This window comes from Drosophila tropicalis, unplaced genomic scaffold (assembly GCF_018151085.1).
Source record: "Drosophila tropicalis isolate 14030-0801.00 unplaced genomic scaffold, ASM1815108v1 contig_593, whole genome shotgun sequence".
Taxonomy (NCBI): Eukaryota; Metazoa; Arthropoda; class Insecta; order Diptera; family Drosophilidae; genus Drosophila; species Drosophila tropicalis.
The window spans coordinates 62,159-85,161 of NW_027173070.1; the positions used below are offsets into that span (position 1 = coordinate 62,159).

The 23,003-nt window shown below is 35.7% G+C and overlaps 2 protein-coding genes, 1 long non-coding RNA gene and 2 pseudogenes across 3 annotated transcripts; 3 read left to right on the top strand and 2 right to left on the bottom strand.

Moving 5' to 3' along the window:
• The first annotated feature begins 9,910 nt into the window (after positions 1 to 9,910).
• LOC137578314 (uncharacterized) lies at positions 9,911 to 10,241 on the top strand. The gene is made up of 2 exons (XR_011032575.1): positions 9,911 to 10,052; positions 10,107 to 10,241. It is a non-coding gene; the product is annotated as an uncharacterized lncRNA (long non-coding RNA).
• A 3,604-nt stretch (positions 10,242 to 13,845) lies between these two features.
• Positions 13,846 to 15,824, bottom strand: LOC137576501 (Golgi pH regulator-like). The gene is made up of 7 exons (XM_068289651.1): positions 15,684 to 15,824; positions 15,354 to 15,627; positions 15,069 to 15,294; positions 14,830 to 15,014; positions 14,595 to 14,776; positions 14,355 to 14,540; positions 13,846 to 14,299 (listed from the first exon to the last, which is right to left on the bottom strand). The coding sequence occupies exons 1-7, from the start codon at positions 15,723 to 15,725 to the stop codon at positions 14,024 to 14,026; spliced, it is 1,371 nt and encodes a 456-aa protein (XP_068145752.1). The 5' UTR covers positions 15,726 to 15,824; the 3' UTR covers positions 13,846 to 14,023.
• On the top strand, positions 15,815 to 18,492 carry LOC137576500 (nischarin-like; annotated as a pseudogene).
• Positions 16,642 to 17,373, top strand: LOC137576197 (ankyrin repeat and LEM domain-containing protein 1-like; annotated as a pseudogene).
• A 3,436-nt stretch (positions 18,493 to 21,928) lies between the features above and the next one.
• On the bottom strand, positions 21,929 to 22,567 carry LOC137577818 (PH domain-containing protein DDB_G0275795-like). The gene has a single exon (XM_068291373.1). It carries the CDS (start codon positions 22,565 to 22,567, stop codon positions 21,929 to 21,931), a length of 639 nt encoding a protein of 212 aa, XP_068147474.1.
• Positions 22,568 to 23,003: the final 436 nt, after the last annotated feature.

Consider the following 23,003-nt stretch of genomic DNA (forward strand, 5'->3'; position numbering starts at 1 on the left):
GTCATTCTGCTGCCATCTGAGAAGTCCAATCCATTCCAATTACTAACCTACTGATTGAATGGTGTAGACCACGTCTGAGCACATGAGCTCTCTTTTCTTAAGTCTAAGCCGTTTAGTCAAAAAGAAGCACTTAGTCAGAATTTAATTGCAATACCCAAATAAACTTTCTAAGTCTAGTTCTAAAAAGGCTTGAAACTGAAAATAAAAACACTTCAGCTCCGAGTTGCAAGTTATATTCAAGATAGAAAGAAGTTTTCTTATTAGGTCTGCATTTTTATCGAACGAGTTTTAAAAGTAAATAACTTGTATTTTTGAATCAGTTTGTAAGGAAAAGAAAGTGCTTCCTATTCCAAAGGTATATTTACTTAGAAATCGTATAGAAGCAGCTTTTCTTAAAACCTTTTGTGAATTCAACCAACAAGTCGGATAGTTAAATAAGAGTTGGCGAATATTACTTATATTTGCATTTTTTAAGCATTCTTGACTATTTTCTTTTATTTTTTTGGTTGTGTGTTCCATTTGCTCTCGCTGCCTCAAGCTGATGATGCTACTGTCGCGGCTGACGCTGTCATGCAACTGCCATTGCTGTTTTCCTCAGTTCTCAAGGACTTTGCATTTGACATTTCAACACTTCTTAAAGTATACCTCGCCGAAGATTGTGGTTGAAAAGTCAAAAAGGATAACAAATCTGCTGGAACTCTAAAAACACATCCTGTTGATAACTTACAAAGTTCATTTAATAAGGTTATCAATAAAGTTATCCAAGTTAATTAAAGAAAATATACAAATCCTATATAAACCAGTTCTCTATAGAGCCAAAAAGCTTCCTGTCTATATATACATCCCAAACTTCAGGTAATCAAAATTTTAACAATTGGGAAAGTGCACAAAAACCTCTTTAACCTATATGTATGTACATTTGTTTATAAGTAACTCATCATTTCTCTCAATTTTATATATTTTTGACACATTTTAAGCATACATACATTTGTCTCCTACCATCTGGGAACTGTACGAAGGAGAAAGAACGAGACAGATAGAGAATGACATGAACTTCACTGACAGTTTTAGCACATGAAATTCTCATGACAATGACGGTGTGACTGAGTATGTGTATGATGAGACTGACAATGCTTGACCTACAAAAGCACAGAGCAAAAAAAGAAAAGAATAAAATAAAAATAAGGAAAAGAATAAGAGAAAAATTCTCCTGACTTCAGGTGTTCTGGCCTCGAACACTTGAGACATCAAAGCGAATAAGAATGCTTTCACGGCATTATCCTTTTTAAAGCGGAATGTTGAACCAACAAATATTGGCATTACCAGAGAAATACTCAAGAGGAAACTTGCGCACGAAAAACTTCGCGAATCCCAAACCCACAGTTGCATTGTGAAAATTTAAGAAAGGTGCAAAGGTGCAACTGACAAAATTGCACTCGCCGCAAAAAGAAGAAAAAAAAGAACAGAAAGAGAACTCGAATAAAATCTAGACTGCTAGTGCAATTTGCATACCAATGCCTAGTGGATGTCAATTTGGATTCCCCTATGCAGATGCTGCTTGCAGTCCAAATACATTCAAGGAACGTCTAAAGTGCTACCACGACCGACAGTTAACTTTCATCCATTTTTTTTTTTGTTTTGTTTTGTAGCTCACTTATATTTTTTTTAAAACTCACAAAGATTTCAAGCAGAAAATTTATGCGTTTCCACCTAAAAAGAAAAACATCATCGGTTGACATTTCTCCCTCTCTCTCTCTCTCTCTTTCTCTTTATCTCTCTCTCTCTCTCTCTCTTTGTGCAGAGGTTCGCAACAGGCGTATGCGCAATTTATGAGGCATTCCAAACAAAGCGCTTTTTGAGAAAACTGTATAATGGTAAGTAAAGTGAGCAATGTATAAGTTAAAGAGAGAGAGGATGCAGTGATAGACGCACCCGGAGCTGGAGGTGTTGATGTAGGCAACGAGCAGTGGTTTCAGATTAGAGTGGAGTGTAAAGTCGTGGGAAGAAAAGGTACATATAGGGGTTTGACGGGGCGTCAAGTGGGATAAAAATTTATACTAAAGTGATTGGAGATAAAAATTTGTTTTGTTTTAAAAGGCCATGAAAAGAAGTGGCACAAGTTCTAAAGTTCTATTTAAATGCAGCTTCTCTTTACAAACAGAGAAGCTCAGTTAATGCATGCTTAACGGAGACAATAACTTGCTGTTTTTTAGTGAGTATTTCAAGTATTCAATGTTGTAATCAAAAGCATTCTCGTACACATTTTCCCACATGTACCAAAATGCACATGATAAAATTGTGTACACGTTCATCTTTCCATGTTCTTAAGCATCTTTTCCCAAAGATTTTCTTCCTTTAGAATCTCAAATAATTTGATGTTTGGTATTTTTACACAATCTTGAAGCACACAGTAAAAATTTAAAACAATGATGACTATTTTGTTTTTTGTTTATTCTTTAGGAACCGAAATATCTTTAAAGGCTTTTCAAATAGAAACTGCGACTGTATAAGATTATCCTGCACACTCATTGTGGATTCTGCGAACCATGGAGATAAATTTCACAATGTTTTCCTCCCTTTTAACCCAACTAAGTGATTAACTACTGTAAGTTACAAAACTAACCAAGTCGAAAACAAGTTTAATGACTTATTTGATACGATTTGACGAAGTCATTTCCACTTCAATTCACATTTCATTTTTCCCAATTGGATCTTGGCAATTTCCCTCATTTGGTCGCTATTAACCTTTAGCTCTGGCACTTCAGGCTCATTAAACCACAACATGAATTGGACGTTCGAGTCCAGCTAACTAATTAAGTTCCACCTCCTGGCTTCAGGGCATCATCATCAACATCGACATCCACGTGCTCTGGACTCATTAGCGAAGGTTACACATAATTAGAGAAACTCGCAATGCAAAAAAAAAGAAAGAATCAAAAAAAAATTGTGTAAATGGAAAGCAATCAAAGTGTTTTTTGCAATTATTACATTGATTACTTTCCAGATGAAATCAAAACCATAAATGCCCCAAGGGAAATGAAGGCTTTAAAATATATCCATCTATTAATTTTTGCCAGTCTTTAAAGCAGAGATTGAAAATGAGGGAGAGAAAGAGAGACAGGGCGCATACACAACTTTTCAATGCCGGTTTCCAATCAAATTATTTGCTATATCAAATATTTAAAAGGCTGCTTTTGCTGCAGAATATCAGGGGAATCATTGGCTAGCTAGCTGGTCAATGCCTCAATACAGGGTAATAAAATGGTAGAATGACCACCAATCTAGATATGTATGTATGTATGTATGTACACATGCAACATGGTTACCCTGTATATATCAATATGTGTATGTGATGTGTAGGTGACTTCACCTTTTTTATACAATTCCAGATGGTGCGTCCGTTTCTCTGCAAACTTGGCTCTCTTTTGTTCAGATCAAACCACTTTGGTATAACGTAGAAACTCAACCTAATATATTGCAAATATTAATTTATATATCAAAAAAGAAAAATAAAGGGAATAAAGATAGTTCGAAATAGTCTCCTAAAGTATATATTTGAAAGAGTATAATGAGAACTTCTTCTAGTGGTTCTACTCACTAGAAATGTAAATTTTACATTTCTAAATGTAAATGTAAATTTTAAATGTAAATTTTAAAAGATAAAAACGGTACTTTTATTTACAGAGGATAGGCCACTGTTTTTACTTTTTAATACCCTTGCAAAAAGTCTACATACATATGTATATTAATTTTGGTTAGATAGAAGGAAGCATTCTTGACCATATAAAGTATATATGTATGTACTATGTATATGTAACGTTGATCAGCATGAAGAGACCAGTTCATTTAGCCATATCCATCCATCCTAGAGCTGCCAAATTATCGATGGTGGCTCCATGCGAAATTCTCGATATTTCTTGGAGACTATCGCTGAATTTTAGTTTTAATTTTTGGGAAAGAAATTCAAATACTTTAAGAGCCTACGGTTAATTACCTCAAGGCAAACAAAATATAGTTAAATAAAATAAATAAAAAAAATTATAATTGATTAACATTTTATTCATTCGATTGAACTACAGTGAAAGCTCTAGTCGGGGACACCGCTCGCAGGCGGACGAATTTTACACTTCTAGCATGATTTTAGCGTAAAGAAATCTTTTTTATTTTTATAATTCAGATCCATTAGATTTATATTTAAAGGGCCAATATAATGGACTAAAACTATATATTATGTGCGGTCAGATGTATATACATGCATCGGAGGTCAGGGTATACACACTTTGGCTTAGCTTAAGATAATGTTTTTGTTCAATTTTTTCATTGTGCTGGCCTTGGTATACATATATAAATTTATGTATAAACACTTTCCCAAAAGGCCTCAGCTGTGTCCAATCATTGTTGTTAATAATGTCAGTAGATGGGGATGGAGCATCAGAGGACAAGCCAGGTAAGGCCATAGAATGAGGCTGTAGAGTAAATTGCAAAAGGCATCAGGATCAATATGTAAACTCAATAATTTATCTGACATTTAAGGAGCAATTCAAAAACATGCATGGCCAGCCCAACAGCAACAACAACAAAAGGAAGCAACAAATGAAGGTCAGTCATAATATAGTTAGGCAGGCTTTTAGGCCCTGGTCCAACACAGAACCAACTCCCCATCCCCGTCTCTCTATACCCATCCCCATTCCCTTTAGGCCGACTGTGCCAAGAATATTGCACGATTTTGCGCTTCAATGATTTTTCTCCTCCTGCTGAGAGAGTCTCATAAAAGTGTCATAAATGTTGATAAGACAGATTCCCACCTAACGCCACTCCCCAAACCAGCAACCAGGTGAGTGACTATACACACCTGGCCAACAGGGAAACAAGATTGAGTAGAGCAAAAGAAATGGGCGAGAAAGCTAAATTAAGTTAAAAAGATAGGAGGAGACCGATGGGAAGTAGCTAAAGGCGTCTTAATATCACGCTCTTTGTCTTGGTGATAAATGCACTGGTTGATAATCCAAACAGATTGTTTTATTACCTTCAGACTCAGACACAATCACAATCAGGGCAATCTTAAATGTACAATGTTTGGCTTAAATTTACGATTTCCATAACAATTTGTAAGCATTTAAAACAAATACTGTACACAATCTTGTCTGTCTCTGTACTTCATCAAAATGAACATTGTGGATATTGCACATACATAAGTAAGAAAAATCTGTCTTAAGCCGATTTGTATATTTGCCTATCAAAATCTTACATATGGACTCAACAATTAGTTAGTTCAACTAGGCTTAACCACACCTCTTTTTAATATATTTCGATTTAGTTTGTTTTGTTTATCTTAACAGCGAGTTAATTAGTTTCAATCGGTGTGTTCTTTCAAAGTGATTTCATTGTTTGTAGTTGTTTATGAAGACTTAAAGAGGTTTTTTACATTTTTTAAGGCTTTTCCAGATAACGTAAATAAAATGTTTTATTATTTTTTTAAACAAAATGGCCATAAAGGGCTTAGATTGGGTAAATCAGATCGGCAAAGTTCACCTCATTTGACAGCCCACTCAATATATTTCAATTGCAGTCAGTTGTGATTGTAGGACAGTGAACATTACGATAACATGATTTCTTCGATTTTAAATGGATCGTTAAATGTGTCTCCATGATGAACATTATATATGTCAAGCAGTTGCTTATTAGGGATATACCCTAATTTATCAGATGTGAGCTTTCTAATAACAACTTCTCCTGACTAGAACTATTTCAAAAATTTTTTAATCCTGAAATGCCAATTTGTTGTTAATAATCCCAACAACTGGAATAACCACAATCATTTTCTATAACACACGGCTTTTTCAGTAGCGGAAGAAAAGTCAATTTCATTTGCATAATTTCCGTATTAATGACACTTGATGGCCTCACAAATGCGATGGGGTAAAACGAGGAGCCAGGAAGACCAAATGAAAGAATTGGAGGTTGAGGGTTGTAGGAAGAGAAGGAAGGCTTTACCATTTGCATGGCGCGCACTAACTGTCGGCGATGTCGCTGTTTATGACAGCTCTGATTGAGGCCATCATTGACAGTGTCAGCAGCAAAGGCAAAAGCCCAGAGACCTACAGTGACACTATGGATAGGGGAGGCTGTAACAAGGAGGTGGGGAAGAAGAGATTCATGACCATGGCTAGATACATATGTATACACAGGCCATGTCTGTATAAGCGGACAGTTTGTCCATACAATTGCTTGGCTGGTGGTGGCACCTTGTGATTTTCATTTTGAATGAATGAAGACAATGGCAGTTTGCTGTCTGTCTGGTTGAGGGAATGCTGTCTAATTGATGACTCTCTATCTTGGCCTGAGTTTACTGAGACTTTAAATGCACAAGGTTTTTAAAGTGGAATCATATCTAAAAAAGCTTTCAAAAAAAACTTGCAAGTGTTTTGAAACTGCCTGTTACATACCATTTGACTTCATATATAAATAAACCAAATAAGCTATCCACTGAAAAGCATCAATTAAGAGAATATGTGGTTTTCATCGATATCGTAACGAGGTGGTTGTCCGATCTGTACGATTCCGATCATTGTATTGCGTGCCTTGCAAAGAATTTTAAATACGAAGACAAAAACTTCAGATTCTTAGCTTTTACCCCTTATATTCAGGAACACTGGCTACAGCTTAGAAAGATAGTCTACGATCATTCAAATAAGACGACTGGATTTTATGAGCTAAAAGGACAGCATTGTTAAACTTGTCAAACTTTAACTCATATACTCAGTGATTATTGTTAGAAATACTTTGAGAAATTGTACGCCAAACTTATAGGAAAGGAATTTAATCAAATTATATTTGCTTTAGCCGTTTCAGGGAAAAGTTGCCAATTCCTTGAAAATCCTTTAGTTGATATTCCACTTTTTGGCTACGTAAAACCCTCCCCAATTTAATGGAAATGCCTGGCGAATATAAAAGTCATGTCATCACAGAGTTTTTCATGGTGCTGGTCAAATGCTTGTGGTCGTCTTTATATTTGTGGCTGCTGGTGCATGCAGCTTCAATGTGTCCCAAAATTGATGCGGTTTGGATATCGGAATTTTGGTCTGGCCATTTGAAATACTTGATTTCATACAAAACGCTGCTGGGCAAGGAATGGATCAACGAATTGGGTATTCTGGCCATAGTAATCTCATGTCTATACGGACTCTTTCGCTATTCACGCTGCTCGTTTCATAGTTCTTTTTTAAGAGTTCAATACGACAGCAAATTGAAGATCAATTGGATGACACTGATTTATTTTCTACCCTACTTGTTGACATTTATTTGCTGTTGGTTGAACAGCATGATAGTTATAATAACGGAAATTATAATAATGAACGATTCGGATGCAAATGCAGATCGTCAGAATATATACAGTCAGTTGGCTATATCTGTTTGCTTCAAAATTCTAGTGGCTTGCAATCTATTATCGGTATGTCTACGCATTTGGGCCATTTTGAAGATATTTTCAACTGAACCCGAAGGACATCTAATCAATCTACAGAATTTTGGAGATCATTTGAATATTTTTTTCCGTGTTTAATTGGCCGGAAAAATGCATATATATATGTATATATATATATTTTTTTGTTTTATTTTTCTTCAAAATCAATGAGAAATTGTATGTAATTAATTTTTCGGTGAAAATTTAAATTTTTTACCCGAAACATTGACTAATAAATGTTGTAAAGGTTTATGGGAAATAATAATTTTTTAACTAGTTTTATTTAAAATTCATATTTATCAACTATTAACTATATTTATTCTCATAAAGGTGATAACCAAATTAAATATCTACAAAATATCGGTTGAATACAAATTTGGTTTATAATAACTATTAAATCTAATAATGACTAATTTTTTTGTCGAATAACGTCCACAACAACCAACAAATTTTGTACAAAGCGAAATATCTTTAAAGGAGATGAAAAATTAAATGCCATTTTGTGGTTTTATGTTTCTATGGAGCGAACACACCAAACAAATTGACGAACCGAGATTCGTACACCCTTTCAAGTTAAGCCTAGTGATTGGTTTTTATGGAACCAAACGTACCTCCATTTAAGATATTCAAGTAAAAGCTTTAGAAATAAGTAGCACCCAATATGAACTATGCAGAAAGCATGAAAATAGTTATATAGATTTTTTGGGGAAAAGGGAAATGAAGGTCATTTACTTTTAATTCAGGAGTAGGTACTATGGTTTTTACAATATGTTAATATTATATACAATGTTATACAATATGTATGACACAATTTGTCTGTACCTGATCAAGAATATAAATACAGGTATAGTATTGGAGAGTGTGCGTTGCACACTATTAGTCAAAATTCATCAACCCTGTTTTGGTAAGAAACTAAGTAGGGTAAGCCACAACAAAAAAAGGTTTATTAAAGTTGAAAGTATCGTTCGATAGATTGGGGTGGGACAGACATATTGTAGGTCGGGTGGTATTTTGGGATTGGGGAGTAGCTAACCCAAGCCAAGTGATAAAAAATAAAGTGTTCAATCTGTCCTAAAAATACAAATGGCGTGTTCACTGTCTGGCCTATCTATAGATAAACCCACCTCAATCAGAAAGTTGGGTCACACAATTTGTTTGAGGAATTTTGATTACTGCCACCCATCCCCTGCTTTATTCTTCTGAACAGAACACTCGGATGAAATATTTCAAATTCTATATAAATAAGTGTATGAATTTGTATTTTTTTTTTTTTTTATTTTAGCCAATTGTTTATTGTTTGTCATGAATAATAAATTGAAAAACAACCGCAGGCTGTCAAAATATCTGCAAAATTTTGCAACGCAAAAAGTCGGTTTTTTGGTAGTTTTATTTAAATTATCTGTATAGTTCCGTTTTACGGTGTGCAAATTGAATAATGGAACGGGAAATGGCTTATAAGAGCCCTACCACTCTTCCTTTCACCCTTCATAGAGCGACCACTACCTTGTAGCCCTTCCTTTCCACATGTAAACCGAATAATTCCACCCCCACTCATGACCCCACATGGAAAACATTGCTGGAAGTTGGGAGTAAATGTAATTACAGACAGGTGGATGGAATCCCCTCATATATACATATGTAAGTAATAATAGGTCACCATATATGACAACACAGTGGACAAAGGTGCCTCCACATGATTATTAAATGAAATGACATTCATTTGTGCGGTGGTCGGAGTGGAAAATATATGTGGACAAAAACCTATTATTAGTTAGCGCATTTTGATGGGCTAACACAACAATGTTTGAAGGGCACTGCAAGGGAAAGGGAAATGCAAGGGAAATCTGGGGCACTTAGAGACAGCAACTTTACAAATTGAAGTTGATAAAAAAGGAATCTTTTCTGAAAATATACGATCAAGATCTTTGAATCACTTTAATGAATGGTCACTTAGGGTCCACGAGTTACATTAAAACCATGACTTCCTTTCCGACGTCGGTTTGATTTCAAAACTTAAAATTGCCTATTAGCTACACCAACAGAGAGTATGTAAATTTTCTTACGTACATATATGAAGCGTCAAGAGTAAAAGAGGATCTGGGAATATAAAAAGAGCTGCGTTTAGCCTCTAAAGTGTGCAATAAAAAGAAGACTCAAAGAAGTCGCTTTATGAAATCCAAAAGGATTTTTTTTTCAAATTCCGTACGTCAAATGTTAAAAAAAAAATTTTATTATTTTGAAATCAGTGAGTACTTTGGCAGACTATTGGGAATTTCTTGACCGAATGGCATTACAAACAAAGCAAAGCATATATTTTGTACCATAAAAATTTCAATTTAATTCATAATTATTATTTCCAGTTAGTTGATTTTCTATGGTTATATAATATATATTTTTAGTAGGATAAATTACTTTGGCATTGTTTTGTATTCGTTACAATATACAATGTATTATTACATAATACTATTTTTATTCTTGTTGCTTCTAGACCAAGGCCAGGGGAAAAAAAATCAATGTAGTGTTGGATTCATTTGGCATACAAAGGCTAAGAAGTGCGTTTTTCGAAGTTCACCAGAGAAAAACTGTGGAAGTTAGTTTAACAAAATTCAACAAAGTCGTTGCTCAAAATATTTTAATATTTCAGATTTTTATCAAGGGGATAATAAGCATAATATCAAAAGAAATTCTAACATTTGCCCTCAAAACTATCATTGGATCAAAAAGCATAAAATATGTGCAAAATCGACTACCAATAAAAACAATAAAACAATCACAGACACATCAGCACAATGAAAAGTAATATAATATGTGTATAATTCCTCTGGGATGAATTTTCAATAAATTGATGAATGCACAGATGATGGCACAATAAAGAAAAGACTAAGAAATACATATTCGAGAGTCTATGGGGAATGGGTCGGAAACACTTCTTTTTTTTAGATATAGAAAACTGGGAAAAATTTGAAAACTTGAAAAAATACGCAGGCGAAAGGATATATACAGAAAGTTCTCCAGTTCGTCACCCTGCTCAGTGTAACAGTATTCTCTTCGTGGAAAGATCCTACGTCTCCCTACTATTTACCCGGTGGTGTGAAGCTTTCATTTTTATTGTTGTATTTTTGAATATATTCAAGTCTTGTCTATTAAGATGCTTAGGACCATTACCAAAAATATTTACTGCAGAATTTTACTTGTGAAATAGATAATCAAAGAGAAACAGAGAGTAAAAGGGAAACAGATGTTACAGAAAACGTGTAGTGTATAAAAACCTGATGTATTTATAAAACAGAGCCTTAGGCAAAGTTGTGTCATAATAAAGATACAGAGAAAGAAAAAATAGAGAAAAAGCAATATAGCAAAGTTGTTTGCGACAAAATGTGGGTGGGCAGGGGCGGCATAACAGAGAAGGGCGGAGGCATTGGGTAGTTGGCATTCGGCCAGAAAATTTCAAACACATACACATTGGTCAGACGAAAGGGGACACGCTGTCCATTCAGTTGAAAGACAATTGCTGAACCAACCATCTTAATCCTTCTCTTTCAGGGTTCAAATTGCAATTGTCTATGGCGATTGATTAAAAGAGACACGGAAAAGACAGTAGAAAATAAAAAGGGGTAAAAAGAGAACTAAGAAAAAACCCATGCAATTTTCTATAAAAATGCAATGGAACACTTATTACCCTATTCTATATTCTATAAAAGATTTAACTGTATTCAATCGCATGAAGACATCCCATGTCAATTGAAGGTGGAAGGTCAATTGGTCTTTTAATATCAGAGCACTTGTTTATTGAAGCAATTTCTTTGATAAACTTGAAAACAAAGAAATATTATTACATATTATGACTTAGTTAACAAATTGATTATTATTTTAACCATCAGTATATGGAACATCTTCAACTTTTTCCCTTAGCTCATGGCCAAATAAATTATGTTCACTAAAAAGGATTGTCAATTCCATTTAATAAATGTGAAAGAAACAGTTTAACAATTTTTAAAGGTATTTTCGGTTAAACAAAGTTATAGAATATAGAAGAGTATTGATTTAAAAAAAAAAATACTAATTTATAATGTCAAAAATTATACCGCTGCGCTGAAAAGTAGGCAAAAAAATGAACTTGAATTTGTGAAGTAACAGTTTTTGTTTAACGAAGACAGTTAGTACCTATTTGATGTGTCTAAAAAGGGAATCGTAGAGAAGGTGCAAAAAAATGTGAGAAACCCCCGCAGAATCGTTGGCACATTTTGCGGTTGAAATGCATCCAGGCAACAAAACGCAAAAAAAAGGTGTGAGTCAACATGGTCAGAGTAGCACCAGTTTTACCTACTGTTTGATATGGCGACTCTTTAACTGTCGCCTTTTTGATGGTATAGCTTAGTTGGCACGGATTTCATTTGCCACACTCATACCCTACGCCAAACTCGATTCTCATTCCACAGAAGCGGTTTTTAGAAATTGAAAGTTATGTGTAGTGTAGGCGATGGCAGGCAGCCTGCAAATGTGCGATAAACGTGTGTGTGTGTGTGGAAATGACAGCGGTTTTCCAATTCTGACATTTTAACAGAGAAGGAGAGTGAAAATTGGCCACTTAAAGACAGCTGAAATGTTAATGAGAATGGAGAAAAATTTGAGCATATGTATTTACTTTTACCTAACTTTGAAAATATCTCTGTTTAGCTGTTCATTGGTAACCAGTGAAAGTGCTTTACACTTCCTGTTATTTTGGTCCTCTTTTAGTCTCATTTACTTTATCGATTTAATCGATTACTGGTTGATAATACATATGTTTGGCCTGGTTCTAGCCAGGTTTTTTACCCCAGTGGGTAACTTCATGGTCATTATGTAAATTGGCCAAGCCAATTGATTGGACTTTCTTTGTATGCTGTTTATGCCATACACACACAGACACACAAATAATTAAGGTCTGGTTCCAAGCCACATCACTGCGGGTTAATTAGCATAAATTCAATTAGTTTTACTTGTCGACAGTCTCCTACTACCTTTCTGCTCTTGCTCCGGCAAGCTAGATAAAGGCAAGTCACCTCATCTGATTGACAGAAATTTCAGGTCAAGTCATAGTAAAATTTTGAATGTGGTTGTGTGCCTTCTCACACACATACATATTTAGCATATTTTCCTGCTTTGACATTTAACCTTTTGTTATGCATTCATGGGCAGAACGTGAAGCTGTGCGTCAGATTCGCGCCAAGTCTTAAGGTGACACTTTCAGACATACCACATCATGCGATTTCTTTTTGTTTGTTTTTTTTTTTTACCGAAATCTTTTTTCTGGCCTTGAGGCTAAGACATAGGCATTAGCATAAGTAGAAGGACCCAGATCGCTTTCATTCAGCAAAAATTTGTACAACATGAATTTGAATTGACTTAAAGAGACAAGCAAGATGAGTTTTTCATTTAGAGAGAAAGTGAGTTTTTATTTTTTTTGTCCATGATTAATTTGTCAAGTTTTTTCCTGAAATGCATCATTCTACATTTGGCTAACCTTCAATAATTTTTTTCCTTTTGTTTCATGATTTATTCATCTAGACACTCAAATGCTTTTCCACCCAGTTGGATCTTTGCGGCAGCCGCAACATTTTAATGGCATTTTTGCCCGCACATGGAATAGGGCCATTAAGTTGTTTGGGATCCGTTCAGAATTGCGATTGGTATATATACATGTATAGCAAAAAATGAAAATTGCGAAAATAAAAATATACACATACATATAGCCCATTTTATATCATTTGATTCAATTGACAAATTTATTTTCAGCCCTTAACCTAACTTAAAATACTTAAAGAAGAGACTAAAAAAACACATTGAACAAAAAATATTTCTGTTTTATTACACAAAAATTTAAGTTCATTATATTTCCTAGACATCTTCTTGAGTTATTCAACAATCAGCCTCAAGTAGGGTAATGTTAAGACCAAAGAGTATAAACTTGAATTGCAATCAAACAGAAACTTAAGTAAATGACTCACTCAATTTTTGAGTCCTGTAAAATAAAAGCTACCAAAAAAGCTTCCATAAACTTAAGTAATACTGGGAACTTTATGAAAAAACATTGCAGTTTAAGCTCCCTGAAATTAAAATTGTCATGTCGGTTATAATTTTGAGGTAAAATGGTTAACGTAATATTAAACTAGTTTTTGATTGGGACGTACTTTAAACAAGACTATGGATTGCAATGGAGACCTTTATCCATGGTTGTTAACAATTCTATTGCAGTTTCATTCATCTATTTTACTCCGTTTTAAAGCCCGTAAAAAGGCTTTTTGTATCTCCTAATCAGCAATATCTTCTGTATCATCTATATGCACGTGACCACACCATTCTGATCTCATTTGGAGTTCTTATAACTCTCAAAAATGTTTAAATTTAATTTCAACTTATATGACTTTAATTCGTTTTTGTGCATTTGGTTAAACCCTACTCACATAATAAATACATACATAATACACACACTTTTGGCATATTCATGCATACATACATATATGTATATGTATATAATTAATTCTTAAGTATTTATCTTATAAAAAACATAATTCCTGTTGTTCAGTTCAAATCGGAATCATCTGTGCGTACAGCCTTACGGGATATATACAGGACAATAATTGTGGTCAAGGCACTGACCAGGAATATAACATCGAACCAACGATGATAGAAATTAAAATGTAAATTGCCAAGAACTTCGGTGATAATCACTCGATACTCGGCTGGCATATTCATGCGCATCAATAGCACCGACGAACAGAAATACATGCCCATTATTTGACCCAAAATAAGGACAATAATATTGCTTGATTTACTCGATGAGACGCGATAGAAAAACTGCAAATAAAAAGCATTATAGAGTTAAGCAAATGAATAAATTTAAAGAACAAACCTTGGTGAGTGTCAGCAGAAGACCCCTTATGGAAGTCACCACAATACAACCCACTAGCAGAAAGGAAACATGCTGATTCCAAAATGCCAGATCTATATCAAATCCGCACCAATGTACAGCTATTTCCAGGCCTCGTGTCACCGGATCTTTACGGCCTACACGATCAAATATGATATTAATGCAGCACTACAAAAATTAGTTTTTAATATTAAACAGCAAAGCAATTTGTTATATCTTTACCATAAATATTTTATATACACAATAGACACTAAAAAAATGTCCCAATACATTAAAATATTTGCCTTGCAGGGTTTGTGACCAACGTTGACGTTCTTCCATATTTTTCAAAGAATTTAACTCCAGAAAAACTGAACGTAAAAGCTCCTCTAGACCATAGACTTCCTGTTTTAGCTGATTAATGTCTGGGAAAAAAAATACATGTAATTAAATAGTTGAAACTAAGTATAAGCCTCACCATCCCCATTGTTTGTAGTGCGATGGACTGCAGAGGCCAACATTTCCCATATTCGTGGTTTGGTATGATGCTGCTTATTATAATTATAGGCAGCCATGGCTATACGTCGTTTTTTGGCCGTCAACATGTCCACAGTTAAGGCCAATCTCCTTTCCAAACAGACAACGTCACTACGCGAAACGGGTCTAAAATTTACATCAAATTTAAAAAACTATTTTCTTAAATTCTGTAGATATTACTTAATGAAATATGTCATGCTGGTGTAAGGATAATTAACAGCACCAAAGCCCGAGAGTATAGCCATTACGGTGACACCAATAACACTAATTCTAGAGACGCCCTGCTCTATGGTAAATATGCCATGAGAAGCGCTTAGCAAAGGGAATGGTTCACCTATGCGCCAAAGGCCATAGAGAAATACAAACCAACAGAAGGTGGTAAGTATTTTCACCCATCTATCGGAAACTAATTAGAAAGAAATGAATTAATTTATAATTTATATACGTTTGGAAGCCACAGTGGACTTACAAAAGAAATGCTATGTATCACAGAATAGCATATATAAAGTGGAATCACAGCCGTGACCATAAATAGTAATAATGTCAGACCCAAACGCCAGTGGAAATACCGTGAACTGGACTCCAATACGCCAATAATTTCAAATATAATCAATTCGAACATGGTCACAGATAAGGCAAATGTTGCTGAGAATATTAATTGAACGGATATGTGTCGTATCTCATAGTGTTTGAATAACTGCTTATTGAAGAATAACCAGCCGCCGGCAAAGAACAGCATCTGTTAAATAAATTATATGGTTAATTTAATAAAAATAAATTTATGTTTGCTTTAACCTGTGATAGAAACACAATGCAGCAATCGCCAAGGAATGCCATTCTGATGGACTTTGCTAACGAACAGACTATATTTTATGGTCTTAAACTATTTATAAAAAACTAAACGAAGTTCTCTTGGAATATTGTAAACAAAAAGTGCCATATGATTTGTTATCGATAATTGATTGGGAGTCACAGCGGATTCGATTATCCATTCGATAACAGGCCGTAGGCTCCATTATCGATACTTTCAACAGCTGTTGACCAGCAAATTAGAAATTTTTTTATTTATAGAACCAAGATTTGATAAATAGCGTTCAAATTATGCAAATCTAACTATCTAAATAATTTGTTAAATGCGTTATCAACAACAGCAACAACAATGGCTTGCTATTATCGCCAACACGAGGAATCCGCGGTGACAATACCCAAATATAATGAAACATCCAGCGGGGGCGTTATTTTCTATGCGATTCTTGTGCGTGTAGGAAAAGTGGAATGGATGGTGGAGAGACGCTATAGAGATTTCTCTCAATTTAATGATAAGCTAGTTGAAGAGACATCAATAAGTAAAAACTTTTACCCCCAAAGAAGGTATGAAAGTGATGCGAAAACTATCATTACCAAAACTTAAATTCTCAATTCCATTTTTTTATTTTTATTTTTAGCTAGTGGGCAACCGTCAGCCCGCCTTTCTGGAGCAGCGACGTGAGCAACTGGAGACATATTTGCAGGAGCTTCTTGTCTATTTTCGCAATGAACTACCACGTACCTTGGCCGAATTTTTGGATTTTAATAAATATGATATAATCTATTTGCTGCAGGATCTGGCTCAATTGTTTCACGGACATGGCGATGCCTTGTTGAGTGCCAAAAAAGAATACAATCTATCTGCTCTGGAGAGGTAAACTTCTAATTTTATTTTGTTATTTATTTTATAGTTCATTGCTCATTTAATATTTTGTTAATTTACACAATGTCCAAATCATTAGTCATTCTTCTAGTTCAATCTGAGTGGTTTTTAGTTTCAAAACACGAACTCATTTCCTTCCGCCGTTGCATAAGCCACACCCTGGGTGTACTCCACAAGCCCCGATCTTCCAAACAGTTTTCCCCTGAACTTTGGAGCAGACTTTCATATCCGAAAAGAATTATAACAATATTAAGAAATTTACCAAATATGAGATAAAGCATAGAAATTGGCATGCCGCAAATAATGATAAGAAGCAAACTCCACGAATTTATTTCAATTATTTGATGCTGGATTCACGCATAACCTATAACCTTAAGAAAAGAGCTCTAAGAATGCATCAAATTGATGTATGGTTGACATTCTTACGTTCCGTCTTTTTATGTGGGGAAAGGCAAAGCATTGCGACCTTATGTCCATTTGCAGCATGCCTAGAAATTACTCAAGAGCCGGATCAGCTTAAATTGGTCAAAGATCCCAAATTGGCATTAATTGTCAAAATATGGCACGATAAACGTGGAGTTTTGTTACTTCATGGATTTAGGGGCATCTCTTCGTATGATGCCCATTCCCGGGAGGCCGCCAGTGATAGATGCTCTCGGCTTGAATCATTTAACCAATCGACGAGTTGGTCTTTACTTTGGTGTGAACAAAAATCATTTTACAATAGGTCAGCGCAGATTATTGGGTATTGCTTTGCTTCATAAGTTATTAACTAAGTTTATGGCGGGGAAAGACAGAATTAGCTTCCACAATTATCACACATGGGCACATCCAGGCAGCTCGAATATAATCATATTCTTTTTACACATTTGTTGTTTTTTGTTTTCTTGCCATTTGAGGTCTTTGCCATCAGTGAGCGTCTAAGTTTACCTTGTCCACCCCCTACCGAGCCTGCCCCTTGGGGGCAAATCCATTCTCTCAGTCTCGCGTTTCCCGTTTCCACCACTCGTAGCCTTGGTGGTTACTCCCGTAAAGGATTCGAGCTGCTTTGCCCATGATTATAACACTGTAGATGTGCCCATTGGTCTTAGTAATATCTTCCCAATCGTTTAGTTTCAATTTGAATGCCTTCCGAAATCTCAAAGCGTTAAAATTCTCTGCTCTATCAACGGAGAATATTGTGGACATTGAATTGTTAAAACCAACTCTAAAGACAATTTGTGTCCACAATACGACAATCACTCACATTAATCAAGTGCTGTTGTGTGACAATTTGCATAAGGTTGTGAGTCCAGCATTTTGCCGGAAGCCTTAGCCTCTTCCTCCTTCAAATGGCTGTGGTATGGCGTCTCGCCCAAGACAGATGCCTGGCTGGAACTTCATGAACTTGATTTGACTGGTAATCTACTAACCCAAATCGATGGCAGTGTACGAACTGCTCCAAAATTACGGCACCTAGTACTCGAACAAAATCGCATACGTATGGTGCAGAACCTCGCCGAATTGCCCCATTTGCAATTGCTTTCGCTATCTGGTAATCTTATATCCGATTGCATAGACTGGCATCTGACCATGGGTAATCTGGTGACACTCAATTTAGCTCAGAATAAACTTAAAAATTTGAGTGGCCTACTCAAATTACTTTCGTTGGTTAATTTGGATTTAAGTTCGAACCAAATAGACAATCTAGACGAAGTGGATTATGTTGCCAATTTGCCATTACTTGAAACTCTGCGTCTCACTGGCAATCCACTGGCTAGCAGTGTCGACTACAGACCACGTGTTTTGGCCCGTTTTCATGAGCGCGCCGGGAAATGTTTCTGGACAATGAACGTGGGACTCAACGAGGAATTGGACACAGCTCTGGTTTTGTCTGCTTTGCTGCAATCCCAGCAACAGAAGCAACTGAAATGACATGCAATAAACTTTAAAGTATTCCAGAAAAGCTCACATTTCTAGGGTCAAGGCAGTTGCAGAAGTCTGTTCCCAAAGGTTGATGTTGTAATCGTACTTTAGTTTGTTAGTAATTCCTTCTGCTGAATTCCATCCAAAAGACTTGACCAGATCAAAGTACTCAAAAACTTTCAAATTTTTTATGTCCTGTAATTAAGTCAAATAATTGTAAATTTATTTAATAATTTGTTTGTGTCAGTCCTTATCTTTTGTCGATTGAAAGTGCAATATTTTTAATGCTCACAAAAAATTAAGAAAAAAAACAAATGTTTATATATTGTTTAATAAAGCGAAATCTCAAAATGCAGCTAAAAAGAATGTAGAATTTGTCGAGAAAATTCCAAAATATTCGGCAGGTTTTTCGAGAGGATAGTCATAAATTTGAGTCTTACCATGAAAGTTGCTAAATTAGTTTTCATAGCTTTTTCTTAAGTTGGTTGAAGAAAATATCGTAAAAATTGTATATTAATGCCTCCAAAGTAAACTATACTTATACATATATTGGTCAGATTTAACAGACGAGTCGGACAGAGTGCAGGCAGATCAAGTTCGTTTCGATTTTTTCCCACGCCCTCGTTATTATAGCTCGAGGCTTCAAAATCAACTTTCTTTTTTTTAATTGAATTAAAGATTTTTAAAATAAACTTAAATTTACCAAGCTCACTAAAAATGATACTTAATAATGTCCTCTAAATTTCCAAAGGTGATAAATAAAATTTTGTCACACTGTGTTAATATTTAGATATTAGTGACGTGATAAAAACAAAATTAAATCAATTAGATACCAAGTCCTTTATAAGAAACCTACCTAACTTAAATTTACCAAGCTCACTAAAAATGATACTTAATAATGTCCTCTAAATTTCCAAAGGTGATAAATAAAATTTTGTCACACTGTGTTAATATTTAGATATTAGTGACGTGATAAAAACAAAATTAAATCAATTAGATACCAAGTCCTTTATAAGAAACCTACCTGAGTTAAGGTTAACTTATTCTAGTCATGACTTCGTTCGGGTTTATTTGTCTATTACTATGTTTCTTCGCCACTTGTTTACCCGGTTCTCACTTCTCCACGCATAATATAAGTTTTTTACGAACAATTTTAACAGTCATTGCCGAAGAGACCAATGAGCCATGGACTAATACGCCCATATTTATGGGTCACTATGTCAATACTAAGGACTTATCGCTACTTATACAATGGCTACATCGTGATGTTAAAGTTTCTACATATATTTTCACCACCACTCAAGAGGTTGATGAACGAAATTTATTGGTGAATCAAATGAACAAGAACAATCTACTAACTCTGCTCTTCTGTGATAACTCCGAGGAATTCATTTGGCAACATTTGGATACAAGTTTATGGCATTTACGTCAAAGTCGGCTAATTGTTTCTCTGCCAGCGGAGAGAAGTAATGCCTATGGAGATTTAATGAGAATCTTTGAAAAACTTTGGTATCTACAATTTGTCAATGTTCTGGTGGTGCATAGAGAGAGAATCTATGCTTACTCACCATATCCAGTGATTAATTATTACGAGTTACATCTAAGGGATCATCTATTTCCACCAGTTAAGAGAGATCTTTGCGGTTATATAGTCTCTACACCCATGAAAAATGATTTACCAAGGACATTTTATGTAAAAGATGAGCAGACTGGTCGGCGACTAATTCGAGGATTTGCTTATCGTGTACTGATGGAGTTTCTGCGCCATCACAATGCCACTCTTCATGTGAGTAATGCGGAGGAAGAGATCGCTCTGACAAGTGGTGTGGATATGACGAGGATTATGAAGCTGATTCAACAACATAAAATGGAAATATCATTACATCCGTATCCGGAAATCGACTGGCATGTGGGCGATAGTAGTTATCCATTGCTGATCAATAAGGTTTGCCTAATGACACCGGTGCGAAATGAGATACCACGTTATATGTATCTACTAAGACCCTTTCAATGGAGCAGTTGGCTAGTCTTGCTCGGTGCAGTTATCTACATAACATTTATTCTGTATGGTGCCTGTCCCGTGAATCGGCATAAAAATCTAAGTTATTGTTTTCTGCTTAGTATTAGTCAACTGCTGTTCATCAGTTGTCCATCGAGACTCTATCAACCCTCGGTGCGTTATTTTTCCATTGCCCTGCAATTAGCCATTCTGGGTTTTTTGGTGACCAACTGGTATTGTAATGAATTGAGTAGTTTTTTAACTACTCTTCTGGTGGATAAACAAATGGACAGCATGGAACAATTGATTGAGCAGAGGCAAAAGTTACTTGTACGGACATATGAGTTTAATATGGTCTTAAGGCATGTGAAACCTCATTTAATAGATCAAGTCTCTCGTCTAATGGTTGGTGTGAATGATAGTGAACTTTTCTCAGCTGTTTTGGGTTTCAATCGAAGTTATGCCTATCCCTCGGCAGAAGATCGTTGGGGGTTTCTCTCGTTGCAGCAGCAATATGTTTTAAAGCCGATTTTCCGTTACTCTTCAGCTTGTTTGGGTTCCACTGGCATTGGTTATCCTATGCTAAGGAATTCCCATTTGTCAGGGCATTTAAAATTGTTCATTATGCGTATCCAGGCAGTGGGTTTACTCAAACATTGGCTCGTCTCGGATTTTAATGATGCTTTAAGAGCTGGTTATGTGCGACTCTTTGAAAATGATCTTCCGTTCAAGGCTCTTGATATGGATACCACTCGCTTAGCTTGGTTTATACTCATCTTTGGTTGGCTTCTATCTAGTATTGGTTTTATGGTGGAACTTTTTCTCAGGTAATTGAGGAAACAGCTTAGTCTAGTTTACACTAAATACTTATGTATGGATTTGTGTTTTATTGATTAAAAATGATTTTTAAAAATTACAATTCTGTTTTTTTTTTTGATTAGCATCTTAAAACCTATATATAGTTCGCTTTTTGTTTGTTAATTTTTAATAATATAAACAAAACACAACTAAAACATTTATTTGTGAGTATAGAATTAAAAAAGATTCAAGTAGACGAATCTTTAGTGAGATGGGGACCATATGCGTATCTGGCGAAGAAAAATGAAGGAACTCTGCAAAAGGCAGCAAATGATTTCAAATTTATAAACTTGTTGTATCCCATGCAACATAAAAACTGTCTTTACGGAGTATTGCATTTAAGGATTATACTTTATCGTAGGAAAATATCCTTTTATGTTTTAAAAAGCAAATTCTTAAACCGTTTAGTTCATGTTTTAGGAAATAATGTTACACACCCATTTCACAACCCTAGATCCGCCAATGTATGAGACTCGTACTTAATTAATTAAGTAAAAGCAAATTGCATGAGAAAGAAAGATAGAGAAGTTGGGTTTAATAATTTTGCCAGGGTAAACTGAAATCGCGTGGTTTCAGCTAAGGTCTATATCATTGGGGATGATGTTGCTGCTGTTGCTGGGCATGATAATGTTGCTGTTCGGCAGCGGCAACAGCATCAAACATGGGTGTATGCACTTCCCCCAAGAATTGCGGAGTTGGCGGTGGATTTGGATCGGCAAGTTCACCAATCAATGGCATATCAATGTCCGTTGAGATGCCACTCTGACCATAACCACCCAAGCCATACGTTGCCTGAGGCGGTGGCTGCTGCTGCTGCTGTTGTTGTTGTTGTTGTTGTTGTTGCTGTTGTTGTTGCTGCTGTTGCTGCACCGCCTGCTGTGCATAGTCTGAGGGTCCGCCTTGCACCAGCATAACAGGTGCTGCCTCCAATTCACCAAATTGTATGGGTCCAGTTTGTGGCTCTGGCAAGGCTTGTGGCGATAGATCTGGCACAGAATCACTTTCCATATAATCCTGTTGTAAATCGGTTGGATTTGGTGGCTCTACTAGACCCACTCCATCACCAACTGCGCCTCCAAGCGGTTGTCGTTCCTGGGCATGGGAATGCTCTTGATCTACTTGTTGATCCTCGCCTGATGGCGGCAGCATATCATTATTATCATCCATATCGGCTCCTTCTCCTGATGTTTCACCGTCCCGACGCACTAGACCCAACATATCAAGCATATTCCTCTTTACAGCATTCTCATTAGCCGCCTCCAGACTGGAATAGCGAGTGCTAAGGCCCCAAATAGCCAAATGTTGTGCCCCTTAGTTGTTTACATTTACTCAGTAGGTCGTTTACTCACTCACATTGCTCGATTGCTCGTTTTGTTGCTCAAATTGCTCACATTACTCACTTGCTCGCTCACATTTCTCAGATGTTTACTCGTTTGCTCATTTATATTGCTCAATTGCTCGTTTTCTTGCTCAAATTGCTCACATTACTCACGTGCTCGCTCAAATTTTCTCAGATGTTTACTCGTTTGCTCACTTACGTTGCTCAATTGCTCGTTTACTGACTCACATTTCTCAATAGTTCGTTTTCTCACTGACACTGCTCAATTGCTCACTTACTCGTTTGCTCACTTACGGTACTCAGTGGCTCACTTGCTCAATTACT

Coding starts and splice junctions, on each gene's coding strand:
- LOC137576501 (XM_068289651.1), bottom strand. CDS start 15,725: ATGGCATTCCTTGGCGATTGCTGCATTGTGTTTCTATCACAG. Junction 15,295..15,353: donor ACATAGCATTTCTTTTGTAA/GTCCACTGTGGC, acceptor CTTTCTAATTAG/TTTCCGATAGATGGGTGAAA. Junction 14,300..14,354: donor TTCTGCTGACACTCACCAAG/GTTTGTTCTTTA, acceptor TTTTATTTGCAG/TTTTTCTATCGCGTCTCATC.
- LOC137577818 (XM_068291373.1), bottom strand. CDS start 22,567: ATGCTTGATATGTTGGGTCTAGTGCGTCGGGACGGTGAAACATCAGGA.